Here is a 20,940-nt window from a genome sequence, read left to right on the forward strand (position 1 = left end):
AATTATATTCATTATTAAACTGAATAATCTATTAAACTTTCAGTAAATTGCTTTGTATATCACAAAGTACTCTTCCCAAATAATATTTTCTAGCACCTAGTACTGGCATTCATTCATTCAAGTCTGTTTGCTGAATCAATGTACAACATTCTCTTCTAAATATGAATGAATTTGTAAGTAATTGCTAACACAAAACTAAACACTTTACATACATGAACTCTTTTAATCCACATTGGAATCCTGTAGGATAACTACTATAATCTCCAGATAATGAGCAAACTGAAGCAAAGCAGGGAAAAGACTTGCCCAAGCTCGTCAGCAGATAGATTCAAACCAAGGCAGGCTGACTCAAGAATCTGTTGTCACTAAGCTGTACCACCTTCCTGATTTGAAACCAAACATTATTCATCTGGTAAGAGATTCCCTAAGTAAAGCTGTAATATCTTTAAAGATTTTACTGTTCATCATCTTAATACTCACATTTGGCAAAATAAACACTATTTCTGAATTTTCTGATCTGTTTAATACATTGCTAAGAGCCGAACGCTTTCATCTCATGAAATGAAATTATTAGAGAAGAGAAACTTTTAGAGAAGTTATTAATCTTAGAGAAATTATTCATCTTTTTCCAAGATATCTATGGTATTATTATGAAGACCTGCAACTTATAAGCTTTGTTGTATTACAAAATATATTCAGTGTAAGTAAATACACTGAAAGAGTTAAAAATCATATTCTTTTAGGTTTATCATATACATTATACTCTCACTTTCCAGCACTACCATCAAATAAAATAAATAAAATCACTGTACAAATTGAAAGGAACTGAAACTGTCTTACTCTGAAAAAAAAAAAAAAAGAGAGGAAATGAATTACTGTCATAGGACAGAAAATATTTTAAGCTACTATTCCATAATGTAAACCCTGTGAACATTACTTTTTACAAATAACTATGTTTTGGTATGCAGTAATCATTTTGTAAAAACAAAAACTGTTTCATAGGTGCCTCATAAAAGCCAACCATCAGCCTTACCTAAATACTTACTTTTACAGAAAAAACTTCACATTCAAAAAATAGGAGACAATGAGTTTTCCTATATTTTGCTATGTACTCACCTTTGTTTTTCAACATTAAGAATAGAGTTTTTCTGTACACCTTAATTACCTAATGTTTTATGTCAAATATAATTCAATATAAAAACAAAAGGACTGTCTAAAGCTCTAAGTAAAAAGTATCTTAATGTTTATTCTATCCCTTTTAACATAGCCATCAATGGCTACTCCTAGGTTATGTCTCTTCTACCACTCTACGGTTCTAGCTACTTCCTTATTTCCAGCCTCACAATCATAGGTCTGGAGTACTGCCACACACTGCAGGACCATAGCATGCTATGCAATACAAAACTATCTCACTACCAATATATTACTCATGTTTCCTTTACTTCAAAAGTAACAACAGTACCCCAGTTAAATACCTTGGTTTCAAACATAACCCAGGTCCAAACCGTATTCTCCAGGATCTTATTTGAGCTGTCTGAAGGATGTGCTATGGCTGTTGGCTGCACTTCCCCTTAGAACTGCCTAATTGCTAAATATAACATAGCCATATCAAGCCTCTTGGGTAAACTCCTCTAACACAGATGGTTAACATAACATGCAATGGTTAACATATCCTTTTTAATACATCACAGTTGTTACCAAGTCTGGCTGATCAGAAACACCTGTGGAACTTTCTAAAACCAGATTATTGAGCCTTATACTCTTCCATGAACATCCTCACTCACCCATGAGCTTCCCAGAAAATTTGAGTAGATCCATTGTGAAACTGACTAAAAAAGAATTTGTTTAGTTACCTAAATCCTGCTATGTGAAGTGTGCTCAAAGCATCAGAAGCATCAGCAGCACCTGGGAGCTTGCTGGAAATGCAGAATCTCAGGCTCATCAGATTTACTGCATCAGACTTGCAGCTTAACAAGATCCCCAGGTGATTAGCACAAAGAGTAAAGGCTGAGAAGCACTGCCCTAGATGATTCTGAGGTATGGCCAGCTTTCAAAAGCACTGCTCTACTTAACCCCCTACTTCTCAAAATGTATAAGGAATAATCTGAATAAATTTCCATTGATTATTGCAGAGGAACTATCCTGAAATCAGGAGTAACAGATTTTTAAGAGGCCCAACTACGATTTCACTCACCCTTGCATTACATAGGGGAACTGATGACTCTGTGCTGGGTCGGTTTGTGCTTGTGGAAGGGTACGTTGCCTCAATCCTTCTGAGGAAGAACTGGCAGCTAAAGACAAGGTTTCTTGACTGGATGATGGAGTTGTTGATCCTGACTGATCTGAACTCTACAAACAAAAATGTAATTATTTCTTCAAGGAGATTTAATTCATTGCAATATGAGATTAGAGACACAGTGGTAAAAACGTATTTATGAACTGCAAAAAATGAATTTTAGAAATATACAGATTTGAATCTTGGGCTCAACATAACAGGCTGATACTTTCATTCTGATGAGATTAAGAGCTCAGAAAATAAAAAATACGTTTTTTTAAAAATGAACAAGATACCAATAAAGATTTTTAAATTTTCATGTTCTGATGATATTAACTCACAGATTCAATAACCTTAAAAATGTAATGACTTAAAGACCACCCCAATTTGTTGCTGTTTGAAAACAGTTTGTCACGTGTTTTATATAAATTTAAAACATAATTACATTTGAAATATAAAATAGCTGGACAGAATATCATTTTAACATCTTTCCAACTTCATTAAAATTATATTTTACTTATACTGCCTTCCTATTAACTGGATGTCTTTTGGTATGTCTATCTTCCTAACTCCTGCTATGCAAAAAGTGCCTGCCAGGAAGAGCAGTCTTTGGCAAAACTAACAAAGCTTTCTTTAAGAGGTTATTCCACATAAAGTAGACACCAAGTAGGTGTCTACCTAATCAGTCCAGGGAGTCTGATTCTTAGGGACCTAAACTGGTAAAGGCTTCCTTTCCAGTCAAAATTTCTCATTAAATGGAACAGCATAATATGTTAGTCATTTTTTTAAAAAATTAACAGAAGAAAGGCATAGCCATTTGGCATCACAGCCTAATTTTGCTAGAACTAATTTTTTTGGGACCTTATTAGATAACACTTTCAGTGACTAGACTTTTAAGACATTCTCAAATCCCACTGAAATTTCTCAGCCATAAAAAAAGGATAATTCAACTTAATCTTCCCTTAATACTTCTCAGATTTTCATAACACAGCTTGAAAAAAAAATGAATATATATATACTAACAACATGAAATCATGGCTGAGGAATCACGAGACAAGTCAGGAAGGATCCTTCTTAACAAAAACTGAAGCAACATATATGTGTCCAAAGACTATATCCTGAACTCTGTGCCTAGGCCAGTGTTTTGTCTCTTCATATTGAAAGGTAGGAAACATAGAAAGACCCTTGGTTTTACTGATAAACCAAACTTCAGTTTAATGAAAGCTAAATTCTCATAGTTCATGCTGGAAAATACTTACCACTGAGCCCATACTAATTAAATAAAGCAACTAAAGGATCTAGTTTCTTAAAGAAACAGTTAACTAGTAATTACTGGAAGATCCTTCAACTAGTTATAACCTCAGGCCATCCATCCCCTCCTTCAAGTTTTGGTTACATTCTTGTCAAGAAGGTAAGTATACTTAGCAGTATGTAAGTTCCTTGCCCAAGAGATTTAAAGCAACCTTCCATTCATCCAATCCTTTTCTCTCACCTCCAAAGGTGTCATATAAAACTTTAATGGGAAACCAAAAATAATTAAACATAAAGAATTTGTCTTTAAAAGTTGTATGAGTATATCTAAGTTGAAAAGTTCAACGTTTTAAAAATTTCCAGAACAATTCTGGCAGATGGAAATAAGAAGGGAAAAATGAATACCCAAGTCTGAAAGAACTGAGCAGATGAAATAATTTTTCCTCCTGAAATTGGAATGTATGTCCAAATCCAGTCATTTTAAAAAAACAAAATTCTTGACGAAGCAATCTACTTCAAGAAGATTTAGCGTACTCAAAACTTAAATAATTTAATCCACCTTGAATACAAATACCTTTAATATTTGTGAAACTTTACTAGTCCTAGATTTTAAACTATGTATTCATATCATCACTCTGTTTTCTGGGTATTTTAGGATTTAACCCCTGAAGTTTGGATCTTCAATCCCTATAGCAAATAACTCAAGCTTCCAGGGATAACACTATGCACTGGATCTCTAAAAACAAAGTTTAAACGCCTAACTCAAGCTGTTCAAAACACAATCTCACAACCCACAAGCTCCAATTGTTCTGTTTTTTCACTTCCAAGGATAATCAGAAAACTTCAACATTTACTCCTCCCCAGAAAACTCACAGAACTGCTGCTGGATGCCAATGCTTCATGATTTTCTCTAGTGGTGCTGGATTTTGGAGAACTGGGAGGAGTCCGAGAAGTACATACTAGATGAACCATATGATACTCATCTTGCTAAAATTAAAGAAAATTACATTGAAAGAGTAGTACTGGAAAGTGTATAATTCAAAAAGTCAGTAACTAAGCTGAAATATTTAACTCCAATTTTAAATTCCTTTCTAGCGTAGCGTATTTATTAGTAATAAATCATTGCCATTTGAAGGTATGGTGATTTACTCTTTTACTATCTGGGGCCCTTCTGAATTCAATATATTCTCCATGCTCTATAGAAAACCATCTAGTCTAACTATAGACTATGCAATACCTATTATACGAAAAAATTACTTTGTATATCAAGGAGTCTCAAAGCAAGCAGTGCTGTGAAGTTGTAGCAATGCAATCTACTTCTTCAACATAAAGATATCTAGCATTATAATATCAAAACTATGTAACAGTCACATTGGAACTTGGGCCTACAAATTTTGAGTAGTGAAAATATTTCCATTACTTGAGACTTTGCAGCCCTAATAAAGAAACTCAACTGTACTACTTAATTTTAGCCAGGTGATATAGTTTCTTTTATTTTAATTCAAAAATTAGTTCTACCCCTAACAATTATACACAGATTTAAAGTATATATTTGAACTACATTCTGTACGTATTCCATGTGTTGCCTTGTGACTATGGCTGAAGGAACATATTCTAATAAGGATTAGGAATGGCATTTAAGCTTAGTAATTTCATGAGTCTATTTATAGTCAGGTATAAAGCTAGTATATGTAAGATGGAGAAAGGAGAGAAAATGAAGGAGAGCAGAGAAGAACAAAGGATGACTCAGCAACTTAAAAAAAGGAAAAAAGAAAAGAAAAGAAGAAAATTGTAAAGAAAACGGGACAGAAAGAAAAGAAAGATTCCCATTTGTGAGAAAGAGAAACGAAGCTACCAGAAACTAAGAATGTATCAATGCCTTCCATCATCCTAGAATTGTGCGTAATTCTGAGGTGAATCCAAAAAAGGGTAAGAGTCAACCCTTCACCTAAAGAGGCTCACGACATTGTTAAAATATCAGAACAACACATTAGAGCACAGTTAGGGAATATATAAAACACTCTTTTGCACAAAACTGAGAGGCATAAATTACAATTGTTTAACAAGTTAACAAGGTTAGAAAGCTAGGGAGAAGACATTCCCAGAGAAAGCATGACATGAACTATGCCTACGAAGGTAGGTAGAAAGCACACCTGACTTAAGGTCCTCTTAGCTTCAGAATACAAAATACTAAAAAGCATCCAAGTATAAGATGTTTACCCTTAGAAATCTAGTTTCAAAGGTCATTATTAATCACAATCAATTAATAGTTTTCATTCACCTTTGGAGAACGTTTCTGCTGAATATTAAATAACTAAACTGGTAAAGCTAATGTCAGCATCTACCTGAAAAAAAGTAAAGGGGTACCCTGACTTTAACAAAAACGCTTTTAAGATCTATTCAGAATAATAAACAGATTGTTCAAAATGTTTCATATAAGGGGCACAACATCCTTTGAGCATTTTTATTTTAACTCTTCTGGACAGAAATCATTTATGGAAGCAAAAACCTTTTTAAAAGTATTAAGAGGCCCCCTGGTGGCTCAGTCATTAAGTGTCTGCCTTTGACTCAGATCATGATCCCAGGTCCTGTGATCGCACGTGCTGGACTCCCTGCTCAGCAGGAAGCCTGCTTCTCCCTCTCCCACTCGCCCTACCTGTGGTTCCCTCTCTTGCTGTCTCTCTCTCTCTGTCAAATGAATAATTTTTTTAAAGTATTCATATGCATAGTCTAGCCATCTTGGATTAAAATTATAAATAAGTGTGTATTTCAAAGAGCATATAGCAGAAACATTTTTAAGCATAAACACAGGGGGAAGATGAACAGGTGGAGCACACAGGATTTCTAGGGTAGTGAAACTATTCTTCAGGATATTATAATGGTGGATACACGTCATTATTTACTTGGGAAACCCATAAATTGTACCACACCAAGAGTGAATTCTAATGTAAACTACGGACTTTTGATGATAATGCTGCATCGCTGTACATCACTGTGTACAATGTCAGTTATAACAAATATACCACTCTGATGTGGAATTTTGTTAGTGAAGTAGCCTAGGCATATGTAAAAACATGGGGTATATGGAGAATCTCTATACCTTCTGCTCAACTGTGCTGTGAACCTAAAACTACTCCAAAAATTCACGTCTATCAGGGCACCTGGCTGGGTCATTAGTAAGGATGTGGCTCTTGATCTCAGGGTCATGAATTCAAGCCCCACATTGAGCATAGGGCTTACTTTAAAAAAAAAAAAAAAGTCTATCAAAGAGAGAGAAAGAGGAAAAATCTCCTGCAATCCACTATTTTTTAAGTTATTTATTTATTTATTTGACAGAGAGATCACAAGTAGGCAGAGAGAGAGAGAAGGAAGCAGGCTAACTGCTGAGCAGAGAGCCTAATGCAGGACTCGATCCCAGGACCCTGAGATCATGACCTGAGCCAAAGGCAGAGGGGCTTAACCCACTGAACCACCAAGGCACCCCCACAATCCACTATTTTTGAGGGGGGTCAAGGAAGAGAAGCTGTTAAACCACTTTGGCAAACTAAAACTACCTGATTAAAATGAAAATGACAGCAAGAAGTCACAACAGCAAAGCTAAAATTTAAGATTTAAGATTTAAGGGATTTAAGAGAGAAGAGATTATCAGTGAAAATCCTTCACTACTACTTGAATACTCTACTGATAAGTCAATACTGCTTTCTTATATAACAAATACCTGCACAGAAACATAAAATCATATTTCATATTTAGCTATCAGATGGATATACAAAACTACTACCTAAACTAACTAGACTCCATCATTATGTTTCTTACTTTCTAATTCATGTTCATCTGTTTTGCTACCCAGTTTTAGTTATCTAAAACTGAACTAGTTGGATATAGATAAAAGTTCAGAACATATCTCTTTTCATACTCTGAATGTATCTGGTATCAAATAGTGGTTAGAAAAGCTTACTTTTCTGAGAATGTCTTTCAGCTGCAGATGATCGGGAAGCAGTCTGCCCGAATACACCAATCTCTGATCCTTCGTCAACTAAGAAATGGGACAAAGAAAATAATTCAACTTTTTCTAATTATACAAATTGGAAGTTGGGAATAACATGCCTAAATATGAGTAAAGTAAAACTCCCTTTAGGCACAGTTTAGCAGAAAACTGACATAATTTAAGGATTTTTTTTCCCCAAATTCTACTTAAGACATTAAGAGTTCAGCAAATGATAGTTTATAATAAAATATAAATAGGTAGATAAAACTAAATACAGGTAATTACCATTTTTTTTTAAAAAGGAGAAAAAGGTAAACTAGAAGTTTGCCTTTTCAGCCATCATACAATGCATGTGTGACTATCATCAAAAACCTTTAACAATATGAGAAGATGGCTAGCCTTCTAGTAATAATAAGTCAACAATGGGATAAAACTTCAAGGTCACCACAGTTACTTTGAATTGCTTTATCAGTATTTATAATTTAAAAGAATACACAAAATTTATTTTCTTCTTTACTAACATACAGCACAATTTATTGGTTTTAATTCAAGAGTCATTTGGATTCAGTTACAGTTTTATGTAACAATTCCAGTTTTTATTATTCCTGCCATTCTCACAAATACCTCTGTACATTTTTCAAAAACACAGGACTAAAGAAAAATCAACTCAAGTGCATAGAGATTCAGCTGTCATCTCTATATGAAACCGAGAATAGGAAATACATTCTGGTTACTTCTGTCCCATTTTGTATGTATGATAAATCTGCTAAGTGCTCACACTACTACTATTAAAGTATTTAAAATCAAATTGTGTATGGTCCCCATAGTACCTAAATAGGCAGATGTTCCACAAATTCTATTAAAACAATTAAATATTAGTTATATCAACAATTGTTAAATATGCCAAATCCAAGCAACAACTGTGACAATTTTCAAACAGAATATATGTATTCAGCATGGCTACTAACAAGGGTCTTATAGCAAAAATAATCATAATAGAAACTGTCATACTGAATAAGATCTGTGGTTCAGGGTTGCTTGAGCACCCACGATGAAGGGAAAGGTATAGCTCTGTTTCCAAGATACTTAGCTGTTAGGCATAATCTAGCTTCTCCTGAGAGTATTTTGAGTTTGCCATTCCCAAAATGCACAAGTTCAAATTCCAATATATAAACAACCAAATTAACACAAGAGGTTTTTTTTTAAAATACACTGTCACAAATCTTGAAATTTCAATTAATACATATAAATACTGAGTGGGGAATGAATAGTAAATTATATAACATAACTTAAAAGCTAAGTAGATAATAATTGATTTAACCCATGGACAAAATGAATTCTATAATGCTTTATAAGTTTCCATAATATAATTATTAATTCAGCTGGAATCTAAAAAAGTTTCTTTGATAAATACTACGTAAGTCATTATAAGGTATCATTTTTCCATCAGTCCAAACATTTGATACTTCTATGTCATACCATTCTGCATAAAGGACAGTCTTACGAATTTTTTTTCTTTACTACGAAAATTTTCAAACATACACAAGGTGGAAAGAACAAAACAAACCCCAAGATACCATCTTCAAGAACTCCCAAATATTCAACTCAAACAATTATCAATATTTTGCTATTCTTCTTTCATCTATCCCCCATTGCCTTTTTGAGGGAAAAGAGAGTTTTGAAACAAATATCACACATCATTTCTTTTCACCTGTAAAAGCAGTATGTATCTGGAACAGGTTTTGGGTTTTTGTTTTTGTTCTTTTACCCCCAAATAACTGCAACATTACCACAGTCAACAAAAGAAGTATCAATTAGGTCAACTTTGAATAAACCTTTATCTTTCCATAACAAAGGAACATCAATTTTCAAAAAGGCATACAATAATATAGCAAAATTACATGGCACGCACCCCCCACCAAGTACACGAAGCAAAAACGAGTATGGATGAGGATGTGGAGAAATTGGAACCCTCACACACCACTGGTAGGAATATGAAATGGAACAGCCTCTATGAAAGTTTGGCAGTTCCTCAGAGAGTTAAACAAAGAGTTACCCAATGGGGGGCACCTACGTGGCTCAGTCAGTTAAGCGGCAGATTCTCGATTTCCGGCTCAGCTCAGGATCTCATGGTCTTTTGAGATCAAGCCTGAAGAAGGATTCCATGCTTAGCACAGAGTCTGCTTGAGAGTCTCTCTCCCTCTCCCTCTGTCCTTTTCCCTGTTCACTCTCTGTCTCTCTAAAATAAGTAAATCTACCCCCCCCAAAAAAGAGTTACTCGATGTCTCAACATATACCCAATTCCACTCCTAGGTATATACCAAAGAAAACTGAAAACTTATGTCCACACGATAACTTGCATAAGAATGTCCAGAACAACTTTAACCATAATAGCCAAAAAGTAGAAACAATCTCAATGTCCATCAACTGATGAATGAATAAACAAAGTATGATAAATACATAAAATAAATACTAGTTGGCCATAAAAAGTAATGAAGAAATGATACATGCTATAATGTGGATGAACCTTGTAAACATTATGCTAAGTGAAAGGAGCCAGACAAAAAAGACCATATATACTATGATTCCATTGATACGTAATTTCCAGAATAGGCAAATCTATAGACAGAAAGTAGATCAGTAGTTACTAAAAATGGAGAGTGACTATCAGTGAGCATAAGTTTTCTTTTTTGAGGTATCAAAATTTTCTGAAATTAGACAGTCATAATAACTGCACAACTTTGTGAATTATCTAAGAACCACTGGGTTGCACATGTTAAAGAGCAAGGATTTTTTAATTTTATTTTTTTGTTTTGGTTTTTGCTTTTTTTAATTAACTAATTTATTATTTGTTTCAGGGGTACAGGTCTGTGATTCATCATGCACAATTCACAGCATTCACCATAGCACATACCCTCCCCAGTATCCATCACCCAGCCACCCCCTCCCCACCACAGCCCTCCACTCCAGCAACCTTCAGTTTGTTTCCTGAGATTAAGAGTCTCTTATGGTTTGTTTCCCACTCTGGTTTCATCTTGTTTCATTTTTCCCTCCCTTCCATGATCCTCTGCCTTGTTTCTCAAATTCCACATATTAGTGAGATCATATAATTGCCCTTCTCTGATTGATTTACTTCTTAGCATAATACCCTCTAGCTCCATCCACGTCATTGCAAAAGGCAAGATTTCATTTCTTGATGGCTGCATAATATTCCACTGTGTATGTATAGGTATATATGCATATATATTTGCTACATGTGATTGATATATATATGCATACCACATCTTCTTTATTCTTCTGTTGATGGACTTCTAGACTTTAAAGAGCAAGTTTTACAGTATGTGAATTATATCTCAATAAAATTGTTTCATGAAATTAAATATTCAAATGTCTTCAAATAATCAGAAATTTTAAAAGAAAGGAATTCTTTAATTTTACTATGACTGAAAAACAGAAAAAGGAATTTTCATGTGCCTAACTTAGGTGAGAAGATCTGAAAATTTTTCTATGTCACTAAAAGAATTCCCTCTTCACTTTAAATATCAATACATTAATTAATTTAAATATCTGGAAAACCAGTAGTTAGACATGATAACAAACAATACAATCAGTAATCAACTGATTCAGGCAGTAACTTTCAACTAGCCTGAACTTTCAACTAGCCATTTTGGATCATAAACTAGAGTACTGGGAAAAATACAGATTTCTGAGATCTCAATTCGATTCAGTTTCACTTATAAAAGTGACACAATTTTATTTATCCAGACCAGCTAATAACAGCATCGTTTATCGTGATTGGAAATCCATTTCTGTATTAGTTAGGTTAAGTAATGTTACTATATATATGCTATAACAAACTTCATAATCTCAGTAGCTTTTTAAAAAAAAAAAAATCACATGATACCCTTTCTATATAAAAATCCAGAAGACTCAGGATTGGTAAATCTAAAACTAAGTCCTAATTAAATTGTCCATTAAAAGTCTACTGTTAAGATACTGGTTACAGAGATACATAACACTTGACCATCTATGTTAACACCACCCCCATTCTTCCTGTTGCTCACACACTATATCCAATAGTCAGCAAGTCCTATCAGATAATGCTACTCTCACTACTTCCACTACTCAACCACTAGATAAAGCCTAGAGATACATGGTACCTGGTATTACATGGTAGAGCCAAGGCAGCTAAATTACCAAGTTAGGAACATCCTAATGGTACTCTGAGGAGCGAGATAGAACCAAGGCCACTCCAAATAAATACCTGCTTAACTAACTGGCCCAAAAAATTCTACCACCCACTTAACAGACACTGCTAAAAACCAAGGTGAGGAAAGCTCATCAGCTTAATATAATATGCAAAAATAAGTCATAAACTAGGAAGATGTTTTTCTTCCTAAAATGTTTACATATACTATCTAAAGTATCTGACTTTTTAACATTTAATCAGATATCAAAACAGACAAAACACTGTGCATCCCTAATGCATTTAAAATAGAAGAATTTGATAGATGAGTTTACAAAACCAACAACAGTTTCGTATTTCTAGAAAGTCACCTCGTTGGTATCAAAAGATTAAATTTTGTATATGAGGAACTAAATACAGTCTCTCATTTTGGATGGCTTTAAAAAATCATGTTCTTATTAGTATATTTGAATCACCATAGTCAAATACCGTAGTAAAAAATCTTCAACTTACATGTTAGTTCAAAGAACTAGAACCCAAGTCCTTACCCATTTAAACTGGTAATTATTATTATTTCAGTACTTACAGATAGCTCAGTCACAAGCGTCAAATAGCTGTAAAGAGGTGGTTCCCAGAAGGTACACAACATATTGATTCTGTGGGAAATGAATTCTATGAATTTGGATTGTAACAAAGCTTCCTCTCATTCCCACTAAATTCACCCAAATTAAAGACCCCAGAGAATTCAGAAGCACTGTAAAAGGAAGTATGGTTTACCCAAACTGCCTCTACCCCTAATCTTCTTGGAACAGCAATAAACAAAACCAGCATACAGGAGCTTAAAAAATAATTTTCTCTAGAATCCCAAAGGGACATCCCTGCTTAGCTGTTTCCACTCACAGGCCATTTGCAAATCAGGTATACATACAACAGAGAATGCCAAAATACATGTCTGCTATGGTTTATACAAGCAAGCAAGAATGTGAAAAGATAAAGAAAAGCAATGTGCTTTTGAGGTCTTAACATACTAGATTCCCATAACTTCCCTAAAATTCATCAAAATAAACAGAAATAGCACACACTAACATGACCTATTAAGGCTATGTTATCCATTCATCTACAGCCTTTAAATGACAAACCATCTAACCACACACCCCTTTTTATACTTCACTTCTCTGCAGTTTGTAAGTGTATATATATAAGATGGCCAGGCCCCTAAATGCCTTTCTTCATCTTATTACATATAACCATCATATACAATGTGAATTAATGGTTTAAGCACTGAGACTTGAAAGTCAGACCAACCTGGGTTCAAATTCTAATTCTACTACATAAGGAGTTCTATTATTTATACAATAGAGCTAATAAATAAAACTTACATCATAAGATGTCTATGAGGAATAAATGTGATAAAACATATAAAATACTTAGTAGAATGCTTAAGATACATGGCAACCACTTAGTAAATGGAAGTTTAAAATCTGAGCACCAACTGTGACAGCTAAACAAAAGCATTTGAGACCATGAAATCACTATCTATTATGTAGAGGTGAGAAACTTAACTAAAAGTTCTAGAGAAATCCGTATCTTAAAAAATGCATGATTAAACAAAACATAGTACTGTTATTTCCTGAAAAAATACATTAGGAAAAGACTACAAAGGAGTTAAATAAAACAAATTTAGGGATGTCCGGTGGCTCAGTTGGTTAAGTGCCTGCCTTCAGCTCAGGTCATGACCCAGGGTCCTGGGATGAGTCAAACATAGGGCTCCTCACTCAGCAGGGATCCTGCTGCTTCTCCCTCTGCCTCTAGCCCCCTCTGCCTCTAGCCCCCCCTGCTTGTGCGCTCCTTCTCTCCCTCCTACCCTTCCTCCCTCTCTTTTTCTGGAAAATAAGTAAAATCTCAAAAAAATTAAAAAATAAAAAATAAGGGGCACCTGGGTGGCTCAATCATTAAATATCTGCCTTCGGCTCAGGTCATGATCCCAGGGTCCTGGGATCAAGCACCTAATCAAGTTCCTTGCTCAGCCGAAGCCTGCCTCTCCCTCTCCCACTCCCCCTGCTTGTGTTCCCTCTCTTGCTCTATCTCTCTCTGTCAAATAAATAAATAAAATCTTTTTAAAAATAAAAAAAAAAATAGATTTAGTCCGCACTCATTCAAAACTTTTAACTTTTCATCAATCTTCACAATGTAATAATGTCCTTTGTTCAGAGTTTTAAAAATATGAACTATATTGCTACGTGACATGAAACCCTCTTAAACATATGCACTAAAATTGTAAAGACAAGTCTTATAAAACAAAAATTATTTAAAAGTATGGATTATAAGCTCCTTTAAGTCAATAGTTCTGAGACAGTTAAGTAAGTTTTTTAAATGATATACCTGAGTAAGGTAATAGGGAATTACAAAAATGAGACAGATATAAACCTCAAATTATATTATTCAAGCTATTTCCACTGCTAATGAAATTAAGACTTCCACCTCAACTGTAGGCAATTTGGTTATGGAATGTTATATTCTCAAGAACAGAACCCATACAACTGGTTCTATTCCTATGTCTTTAATTCTAACATAATCTCAGAGCAGTGGAGCAATTTGAAAAACCAGAACAAACCTCCCTAGCTGAGCAGGAGAGCTAGAAGAGAAAATGATATGACTGCTTTAGTTTGAGAGTATAAAGCACCAAGACAAAGGAAATCTACCCAGAACCGAGGGACACGTTTAACAGGCATTTTGACCTCAAGACTGAAAAGTGAGAAGCTAAGGAAAGCCCGTTTATCCTCAAAACTGAATTCAGGGTGAGTCAGGTCCATCTTAGTTATTGTTTGTGTATGAGAGAAAGAAGCAATAATGAGAAAGAGCCCTAATAAGACTTAGAAATCCCTACTTTTTAAAGTTTTCTCTAAGACAGTCCGTTCTACTGAATAACATTAAGTTCAGCTACGTTCATATTTACATCTTTAGCAAATAAACTTAAACTAGATTAAAGTCGCAAACTACTCAAGTAAAAGTCGCCTTCCTGACATATTTTCATGCCCCAGGAGCAAGTACCCAAATTTACAGAATAATTATTTCACATTACTGGCCAATTTCAGGATCGGAAAATCTAAAGTCATGAAGTGATGACAAATGTCATATCACAACATAATTCACAATTATCTATGTACACTATTGACATGAACTGATACACTTTTCAATTCCTACACCAAATCCTAAACCAATTATCAATAACATTCAAAGTTAAACAAAACTCCCAAAGAGTTCAATTCCAGGTTTTTAGTGATGGCACTATAAAGTTTTATGTAAATATGGCAACTGCCCTATTTCCTAACTAGAAAACACCTTCCCCTCTGGAGCCCATCATGGATATGTAATCTTTTTACATAATACATAATTACAGTGAGAATCATCAGAGCAACATTACCTTTGAAATAAAAGGTTTAAAAAAGAAAAAAAAGCAGCTACTTGTCTACTTAAAACTGTTATCAACTCTTTAAGAAAAATGTCCCCAAGAGCACCTGGGTGGCTCAGTTGGTTAAGTGAATGCCTTCAGCTCAGGTCATGATCTCTGACCCCAAAGGATCATGCTCCTTACTCAGGAGGGAGTCTACTTCTCCCTCTGATCCTCCCCCTTCTCATGCTCTCTTTCTCATTCTCTCTCTTTCAAAATACAAAATCTTAAAAAAGAAAAGAGAAAAGAAAAAGAAAAGGAAAGAAAGAAAAATGTCACTGTGAACCTTTTCTTAAATCAGCTACACATTCCCTTACCTCCCCTTCAGAGTTGACCATTCCCTCCCTATGCTCCTATAGCATCCCTCTCGTGTAACACAAGTCACATAATACTAGAGCTTTTTACTACATATCTGTATCCCCACTGGATCTGAGCTTTATAACAGCAAAGGGATCATCATCACCTTCATGCTTAACATATAGACACCCAAATGCCAGGTCAATAAAATCCTAATTAAATAAATGAAGCCCAAGAAAATATGCTCTGATGGGAAAGGGTTTATTTGCTGCGAGTTTACTGACAGATGGAAAATTGAATTTCAAATATTCGTGTGGAGATTGTGATTAAGTCAAATCAGTACCTGAAGATAAGGCTAAAACCTTAAGACTAAATATTTAGCCAGTTCTGTTAACTGTTTAGCTAGTTAGCTAAGAGATAACTCTGTTAGCTCAGAGTTTAGCCAGAGTTCTGCTAACAGCAGTAGACATGTGACCTATTTTAGAGATCCTAAAAGGACAACTTCAAATCTCCATTCTTTTCCCTCTAGCAGCTCCTATTTACTTTCCTAGAAACCACTGCCCACAGAGACGAAGGCCCTCCACCCACCCTTGGCCCATCAGACCCAATTAGAGCGCTACTGACCAGAGCCATCAACTTTTCTACTCCTTACTGGAGAACACTTACTTCTACAAGGCACTGGAACCGTACTCTGCTTCTAAATCATCCACCTCCACCAGGCAGATGTGCGAAGAATCAGGCCTAAGAAATAATCTCTGTTAAACACCAAATAGCACTTAAGATGCCTAAACACAGAATTAGTGTCAAGCAGTCTTTGCGGGTGCTCATAAGAACCCAAACTTCTCTCATAATATATTAATATTGCTTATATTACAAAATGTTCTGTTCTAAATAACCATCTTATGAAGTTAACTTCTAATACTCCAGTTCCTATACTGAAGACTACCTGTGGGGTATTATGAAATAGTTGGTGTGTTCAACAATTTAAAAACTTCAAATCAGTTTCCATGTGGTAAATTAGAATGTAAGCCTGTCAAATCTAAAAACCACGGGAAGTTTTCAGTGAAGTTCTAAGACAACAAACACATGGTCCTCACCCCCAGTTCCACCCACTCTCATTAACTAGAAATAAATTTTAGTATTACAGTTCACCTGGAGGGGTGCCTGGGTAGCTCAGTGGGTTGAGCATCTGCCTTCAGCTCAGGTCATGATCCCACGGTCCTGGAATTGAGCCCTTCATTGGCCTCCCTGCTCAGCAGGGAGTCTGCTTCTCCCTCTCCCTCTGCAGCACCCCCTATTTGTGCATGCACGCACTCTGTCAAATAAATAAATAAAATCTTTTTTAAAAAATACAATTCACTTGGAGATGACTTGCTGGAAGAGAAGAGAAAAGTCAGGTTTGCCACAGTTAAACCTGGAAGTGTGTGTACGAGTTGTAAGTGGGTTAAGGAGACGGTGTAGAAAAGTTTGCAACTGATGTGTCCTCCCAGCAGCCAAATGATCCATATGGGTACTAGAGATTAGCACTAGAAGGGCAGAACTCCTGCCAAAAACTGACTTCTAGTGGGTGCAGGTAAAGTAATTGGGTTTCACACCACTCTTCTCTTAGATACTTTTTGAAAAAGAAAAAGTTTTAGAAAAGTGGTAACTCTTGGTCTACCATAGTGCAAACTAAGTCCCTTTTGGTTCAATCATACAATATAAAGATCTCATATAAGCACATACTTGAGCATATATCTAAATGTATATGTATATACACACTTTTATATATAGATACATATATAGAGACAGAGACACACAAACACACACATAGATATGTGCTCAAGTATATACTTATATATTTAGGAATGGTATTCCAGCTATGTTATAAACAGCACTATGGAAGTATGACTTTCAATTCTGACTATTCTGAAAAACTATTTTTCTACTTTGAAAATGTGTAGAATGAATCATATGCAACAGGAAATCTTCTGTAAACCAGAAAATTTTAAAACAAGTCTGTTACCCCCTGTGAAAATCTTAACTTTAAAACAAAGGATCTGAAAAAAATGGCAGTTCCAGCTAGTTTGTCTCAAGCACTTAAATAACTCGGGGGTTTTTATTTCCTCTATTAAAAATATTTGTATCAAAAATACTGACAGACAAGACCAACTAAGAGTTGATTTTCTAAACCTCCTGCTTTTGCAGTAACTGCCTTATTTCTGTAGTTCTTCTAAAAGTCTCAACGCCTAACTAAAGCAATAAAAGCTTTAATATAGGTTGCAGTGTTTACCTTTTTTAAGGATCCATCTGTCTCTCCCATACTAGGCCAATGACTTAAGTCCAATGAAAATGGTCCTTTTTTATGCCTGTCAGTTATTATGTCCCTTGATATTTTTGTACACAGTACTCTTACTAATTAACTGAACCTCATGAGGAAGATACTAATGATGGTTGAGGCACTCGAGAGACACACACACACACATCTCGGAACTCAAAATACTTCGCAGTCTAGCAAGAGACCTATTTGATTCAAGAAGGGAGGGGATGAACAGAGAGACGGGAGTGCATGGCACGAAAAGTTGCTGGCCAGAGCAGCTGTGCCCAGCTTTTAAGACACTTACTGGTTTGCTAGGGTACACGTTAGATAGATGCGTTTTTAGTTTCCCCACGGTCCAGTTCAAGAAGCAGCTAATAGTCTGGTCACTGTATTTCTGATTTGGTGCTTTAATGATGAGGGTCACAGGAATCTCCATCCCATTTTGGTCCATGGTGCCCCCGAGTTGAACAGTCAAGAGGAGCAGCCCAGATGAGCCCAGGTGGTAACTGCCGGCGCGACCAGCACAGGGACGGCAGCAAGTAGGTTCTTAATATTCCGTGTCCAAGTCAGTCACAAGTGCATCGGGCGATACAAAGGCCATTGCCGGTACCAAGGATGATGGACAGTGGCGGCGGCGGGGTCCGGGGACCCGGCCGTGGGTGCAGCTTTCCCCGCCAGGTCCGGGCTCCGCCGGGCTCCGGACTGCGGAGAGAGGCCGGGAGGAAGAGAGAGAAAGCAATGATAAGGGAGGGAGTCACTGCCCCGCCCCCGCCGCGACCCCCAAGCTGAAACGCAATAAGGCCCCTACGCGACGGCCCTGCCAAGCGGACCAGAGAAGGGGCCGAGCCGCTCAGGGAGACCCGCCGGGGCAGGGGGTACCTGAAAGAAGGCCGCGGGGCCCGCCACCGCCGCCCTCCGCGCCCGGACAGGGCCGCCGTCCGCACAGTCCCACCGGGCGTCCTCCGCGGGGCCGCTCCCTTCCTGCTGCTCCGCGGCGGCCACAGCCCGGCCCCGGGTCTCGCGAGGCGGCGCGGTGGCCGCGGGAGAAGTTGGCCAAAGGGCGCGGTCCGCTCTCCGCCTGACCCCTCGGGCAGGACGCTGCAGCGCGGCGCAGGGCCGGGCGCGGCCGAGGCGGCGGCAGGTGGCAGGAGGGCGGGGACGAGAAGCCCAGGGGCCCGGCGCGAGCGCGCTGGTTTTGTTGTTACGAGGACGGTCCCGGGGCCCCTTTAAGCCGGAAGGCGCAGGACGGAAGTGCGTCACGCGTGGCCCGCCCCGGCGCCCGGCTTTGCCTCTGTAGTCGCAGCCCCCCGCCGCCCCCGGACTGCCCCGGGGACAGCGGGCTGAGCTCCGGGTCGCCCCGAAGCCGCTGGGCTGTGTTGGAGCCCACCTGGCCTGACCGCTCGCTGGGTCCCGTCCCCCAGCCGTGCTCAGGCCTCACCACGAGCTGAGCTGGCGCTAGCACGTCCTGTTTTGACCACACCCTGGAGCCTGGAGAAATGTTCTCCACCCTAGGAGTTTCTCTGCAGAAGTTAGTGTCCTTCAAGATGCCGAATCAAACTTTCGCTCCAAATGTCTTGTGTCGACTGTCTGCAAAGCACGGTACCAGGACCTTTGGTGGAGGAGAGACCCTGGGGTACACTGCGTAGGGAGCAAAGGCTTTCAGTGAAGCCTGAAGCCTGCCTTTACTTTCCGTGTGACCCTGGCTATCCTCTCTGAGCCTTGGTTTAGTTCTCCAAAAGGTAGTAGCTATCTAACTGCGTGTTGATGAGCACATGAGCCACGTATGTAAGCCATCTGGTACAGTTCAGGCATATGACAGTATCTCAGATGTTAATTTCCATCTCTTTCTTCTTAGTCTTCACAGAAGTTGGTTAAGTGTTTACTGAGCCCCTACTGAGTGTTTCGTTCAGTGGGAGATGAAGAAAGATGGCAGTGTTATTTTGCTGTTTTCACAGCTTGGACATAGAACGCAAAGGTTTTGTCCACTGCCCAGAACTGACTTATTCTCCATTTTCTGCACGGGTTTGGAGATCAGTACAGCAAGTTAAAGTTGGACGTGCATTTTCCACTTCCACGTACAGGACAAGGCAAGCAGATAATAAAGAGAGCTAGTCTTTTTCCCTCTCGCCTTCAGAAGGGTTAATGAAGGCTAGCTACCATTTAGTGACCACGGAGGAAACTCTTCCTCTCTGTAGCTAATGCAGCAGGATCCCTTACACCCTCACTTCCTTCACTACCTTCCTGGTGGTAGGACATCTACCATATTTGAGCCATACCCTCTAAATGCTCTTCAGAAATAAGAGTGAGGCCCCCTTTATTTTTTTATCATGTACTGAGGAGAGCTTACTATGACTCAGGTTTTCTGTAGCAGACCCTGGTCTCTTTCTACCTAATGGAACTTTAACTTAATTCTAGCTAAAAATACCTTTTCTAGACTCCTGTACATCTAGGAGTAGTCCATTTGATGCAGCTCCAGCCAATTAGACAAAAGTTAAAGTTGCCGCTGGCCCTTTCAAGAAAGCTTTTAGATGGACATGTTCTGTGGGCCAGAACATGCCCTAAACCTGTTTTTTTTGTTGTTGTTTTTTTTGTTTTGTTTTGTTTTTTTTTTGCTTGAGGAATATGATGCCAGAGGTGCAGCATCCATAGTTCGGTCATGAAGCAACAAATGGAACAGAGGCCTGCATTCCAAGGATGACAGAGCAGAACAATTCAGAGACTAGATCCTTTATGGCATCATTGTGCGACCATGTAAGTCCTAAGCTGTCTGCCCTAAGACGACTTTTGTGTCCATTTCCTGTTTGAGCCAGAAAGTTTCCGCAACCACCACCACCTAACTCTGCAACTCTTGTCACTTATGCTTGTGACTTAGACTGAGTAATATGGTCATCTCAGTTGGCACTGTGAAATGTACATTTTTGATGATATATATGTTAGTAATTATTAATATTAAGGCAGAATGTGCATTTCACTGTGCTCTTCACTATTTAAAGCAGTGGTTCACTAGTATGGACAAAAAACATTTAAAAATGTAAGGAACATTCAAGAGATTGAAATATATGGGTATAAAAATGATATAGACAAATGATTTTTTTTTAATTTCACAGTCACCTAAGTGCTTTAGAAATGCTTTTGATACTGTTGAATTTGGTCATAACACATGATCCTGGAATGTGATCCCATTTTTGTTAAG

The 20,940-nt window shown here is 37.5% G+C and overlaps 1 protein-coding gene across 1 annotated transcript in view; it reads right to left on the minus strand.

Moving 5' to 3' along the window:
- The window catches only part of HERPUD2 (HERPUD family member 2), a 31,034-nt gene extending 12,142 nt beyond the window's left edge, over positions 1 to 18,892 (minus strand). Inside the window, exons 1-5 of the mRNA XM_059171550.1 lie at positions 18,627 to 18,892; positions 18,052 to 18,449; positions 7,485 to 7,562; positions 4,400 to 4,513; positions 2,195 to 2,349 (exon numbers count right to left, since the gene is read on the minus strand). Of these exons, the coding sequence (XP_059027533.1) occupies positions 2,195 to 2,349; positions 4,400 to 4,513; positions 7,485 to 7,562; positions 18,052 to 18,198 (494 nt within the window). The 5' untranslated portion in view covers positions 18,199 to 18,449; positions 18,627 to 18,892. The remainder of the gene's footprint in view (positions 1 to 2,194; positions 2,350 to 4,399; positions 4,514 to 7,484; positions 7,563 to 18,051; positions 18,450 to 18,626) is intronic.
- Positions 18,893 to 20,940: the final 2,048 nt, after the last annotated feature.

This window comes from Mustela lutreola, chromosome 4, assembly GCF_030435805.1.
Source record: "Mustela lutreola isolate mMusLut2 chromosome 4, mMusLut2.pri, whole genome shotgun sequence".
NCBI classification, from domain to species: Eukaryota; Metazoa; Chordata; class Mammalia; order Carnivora; family Mustelidae; genus Mustela; species Mustela lutreola.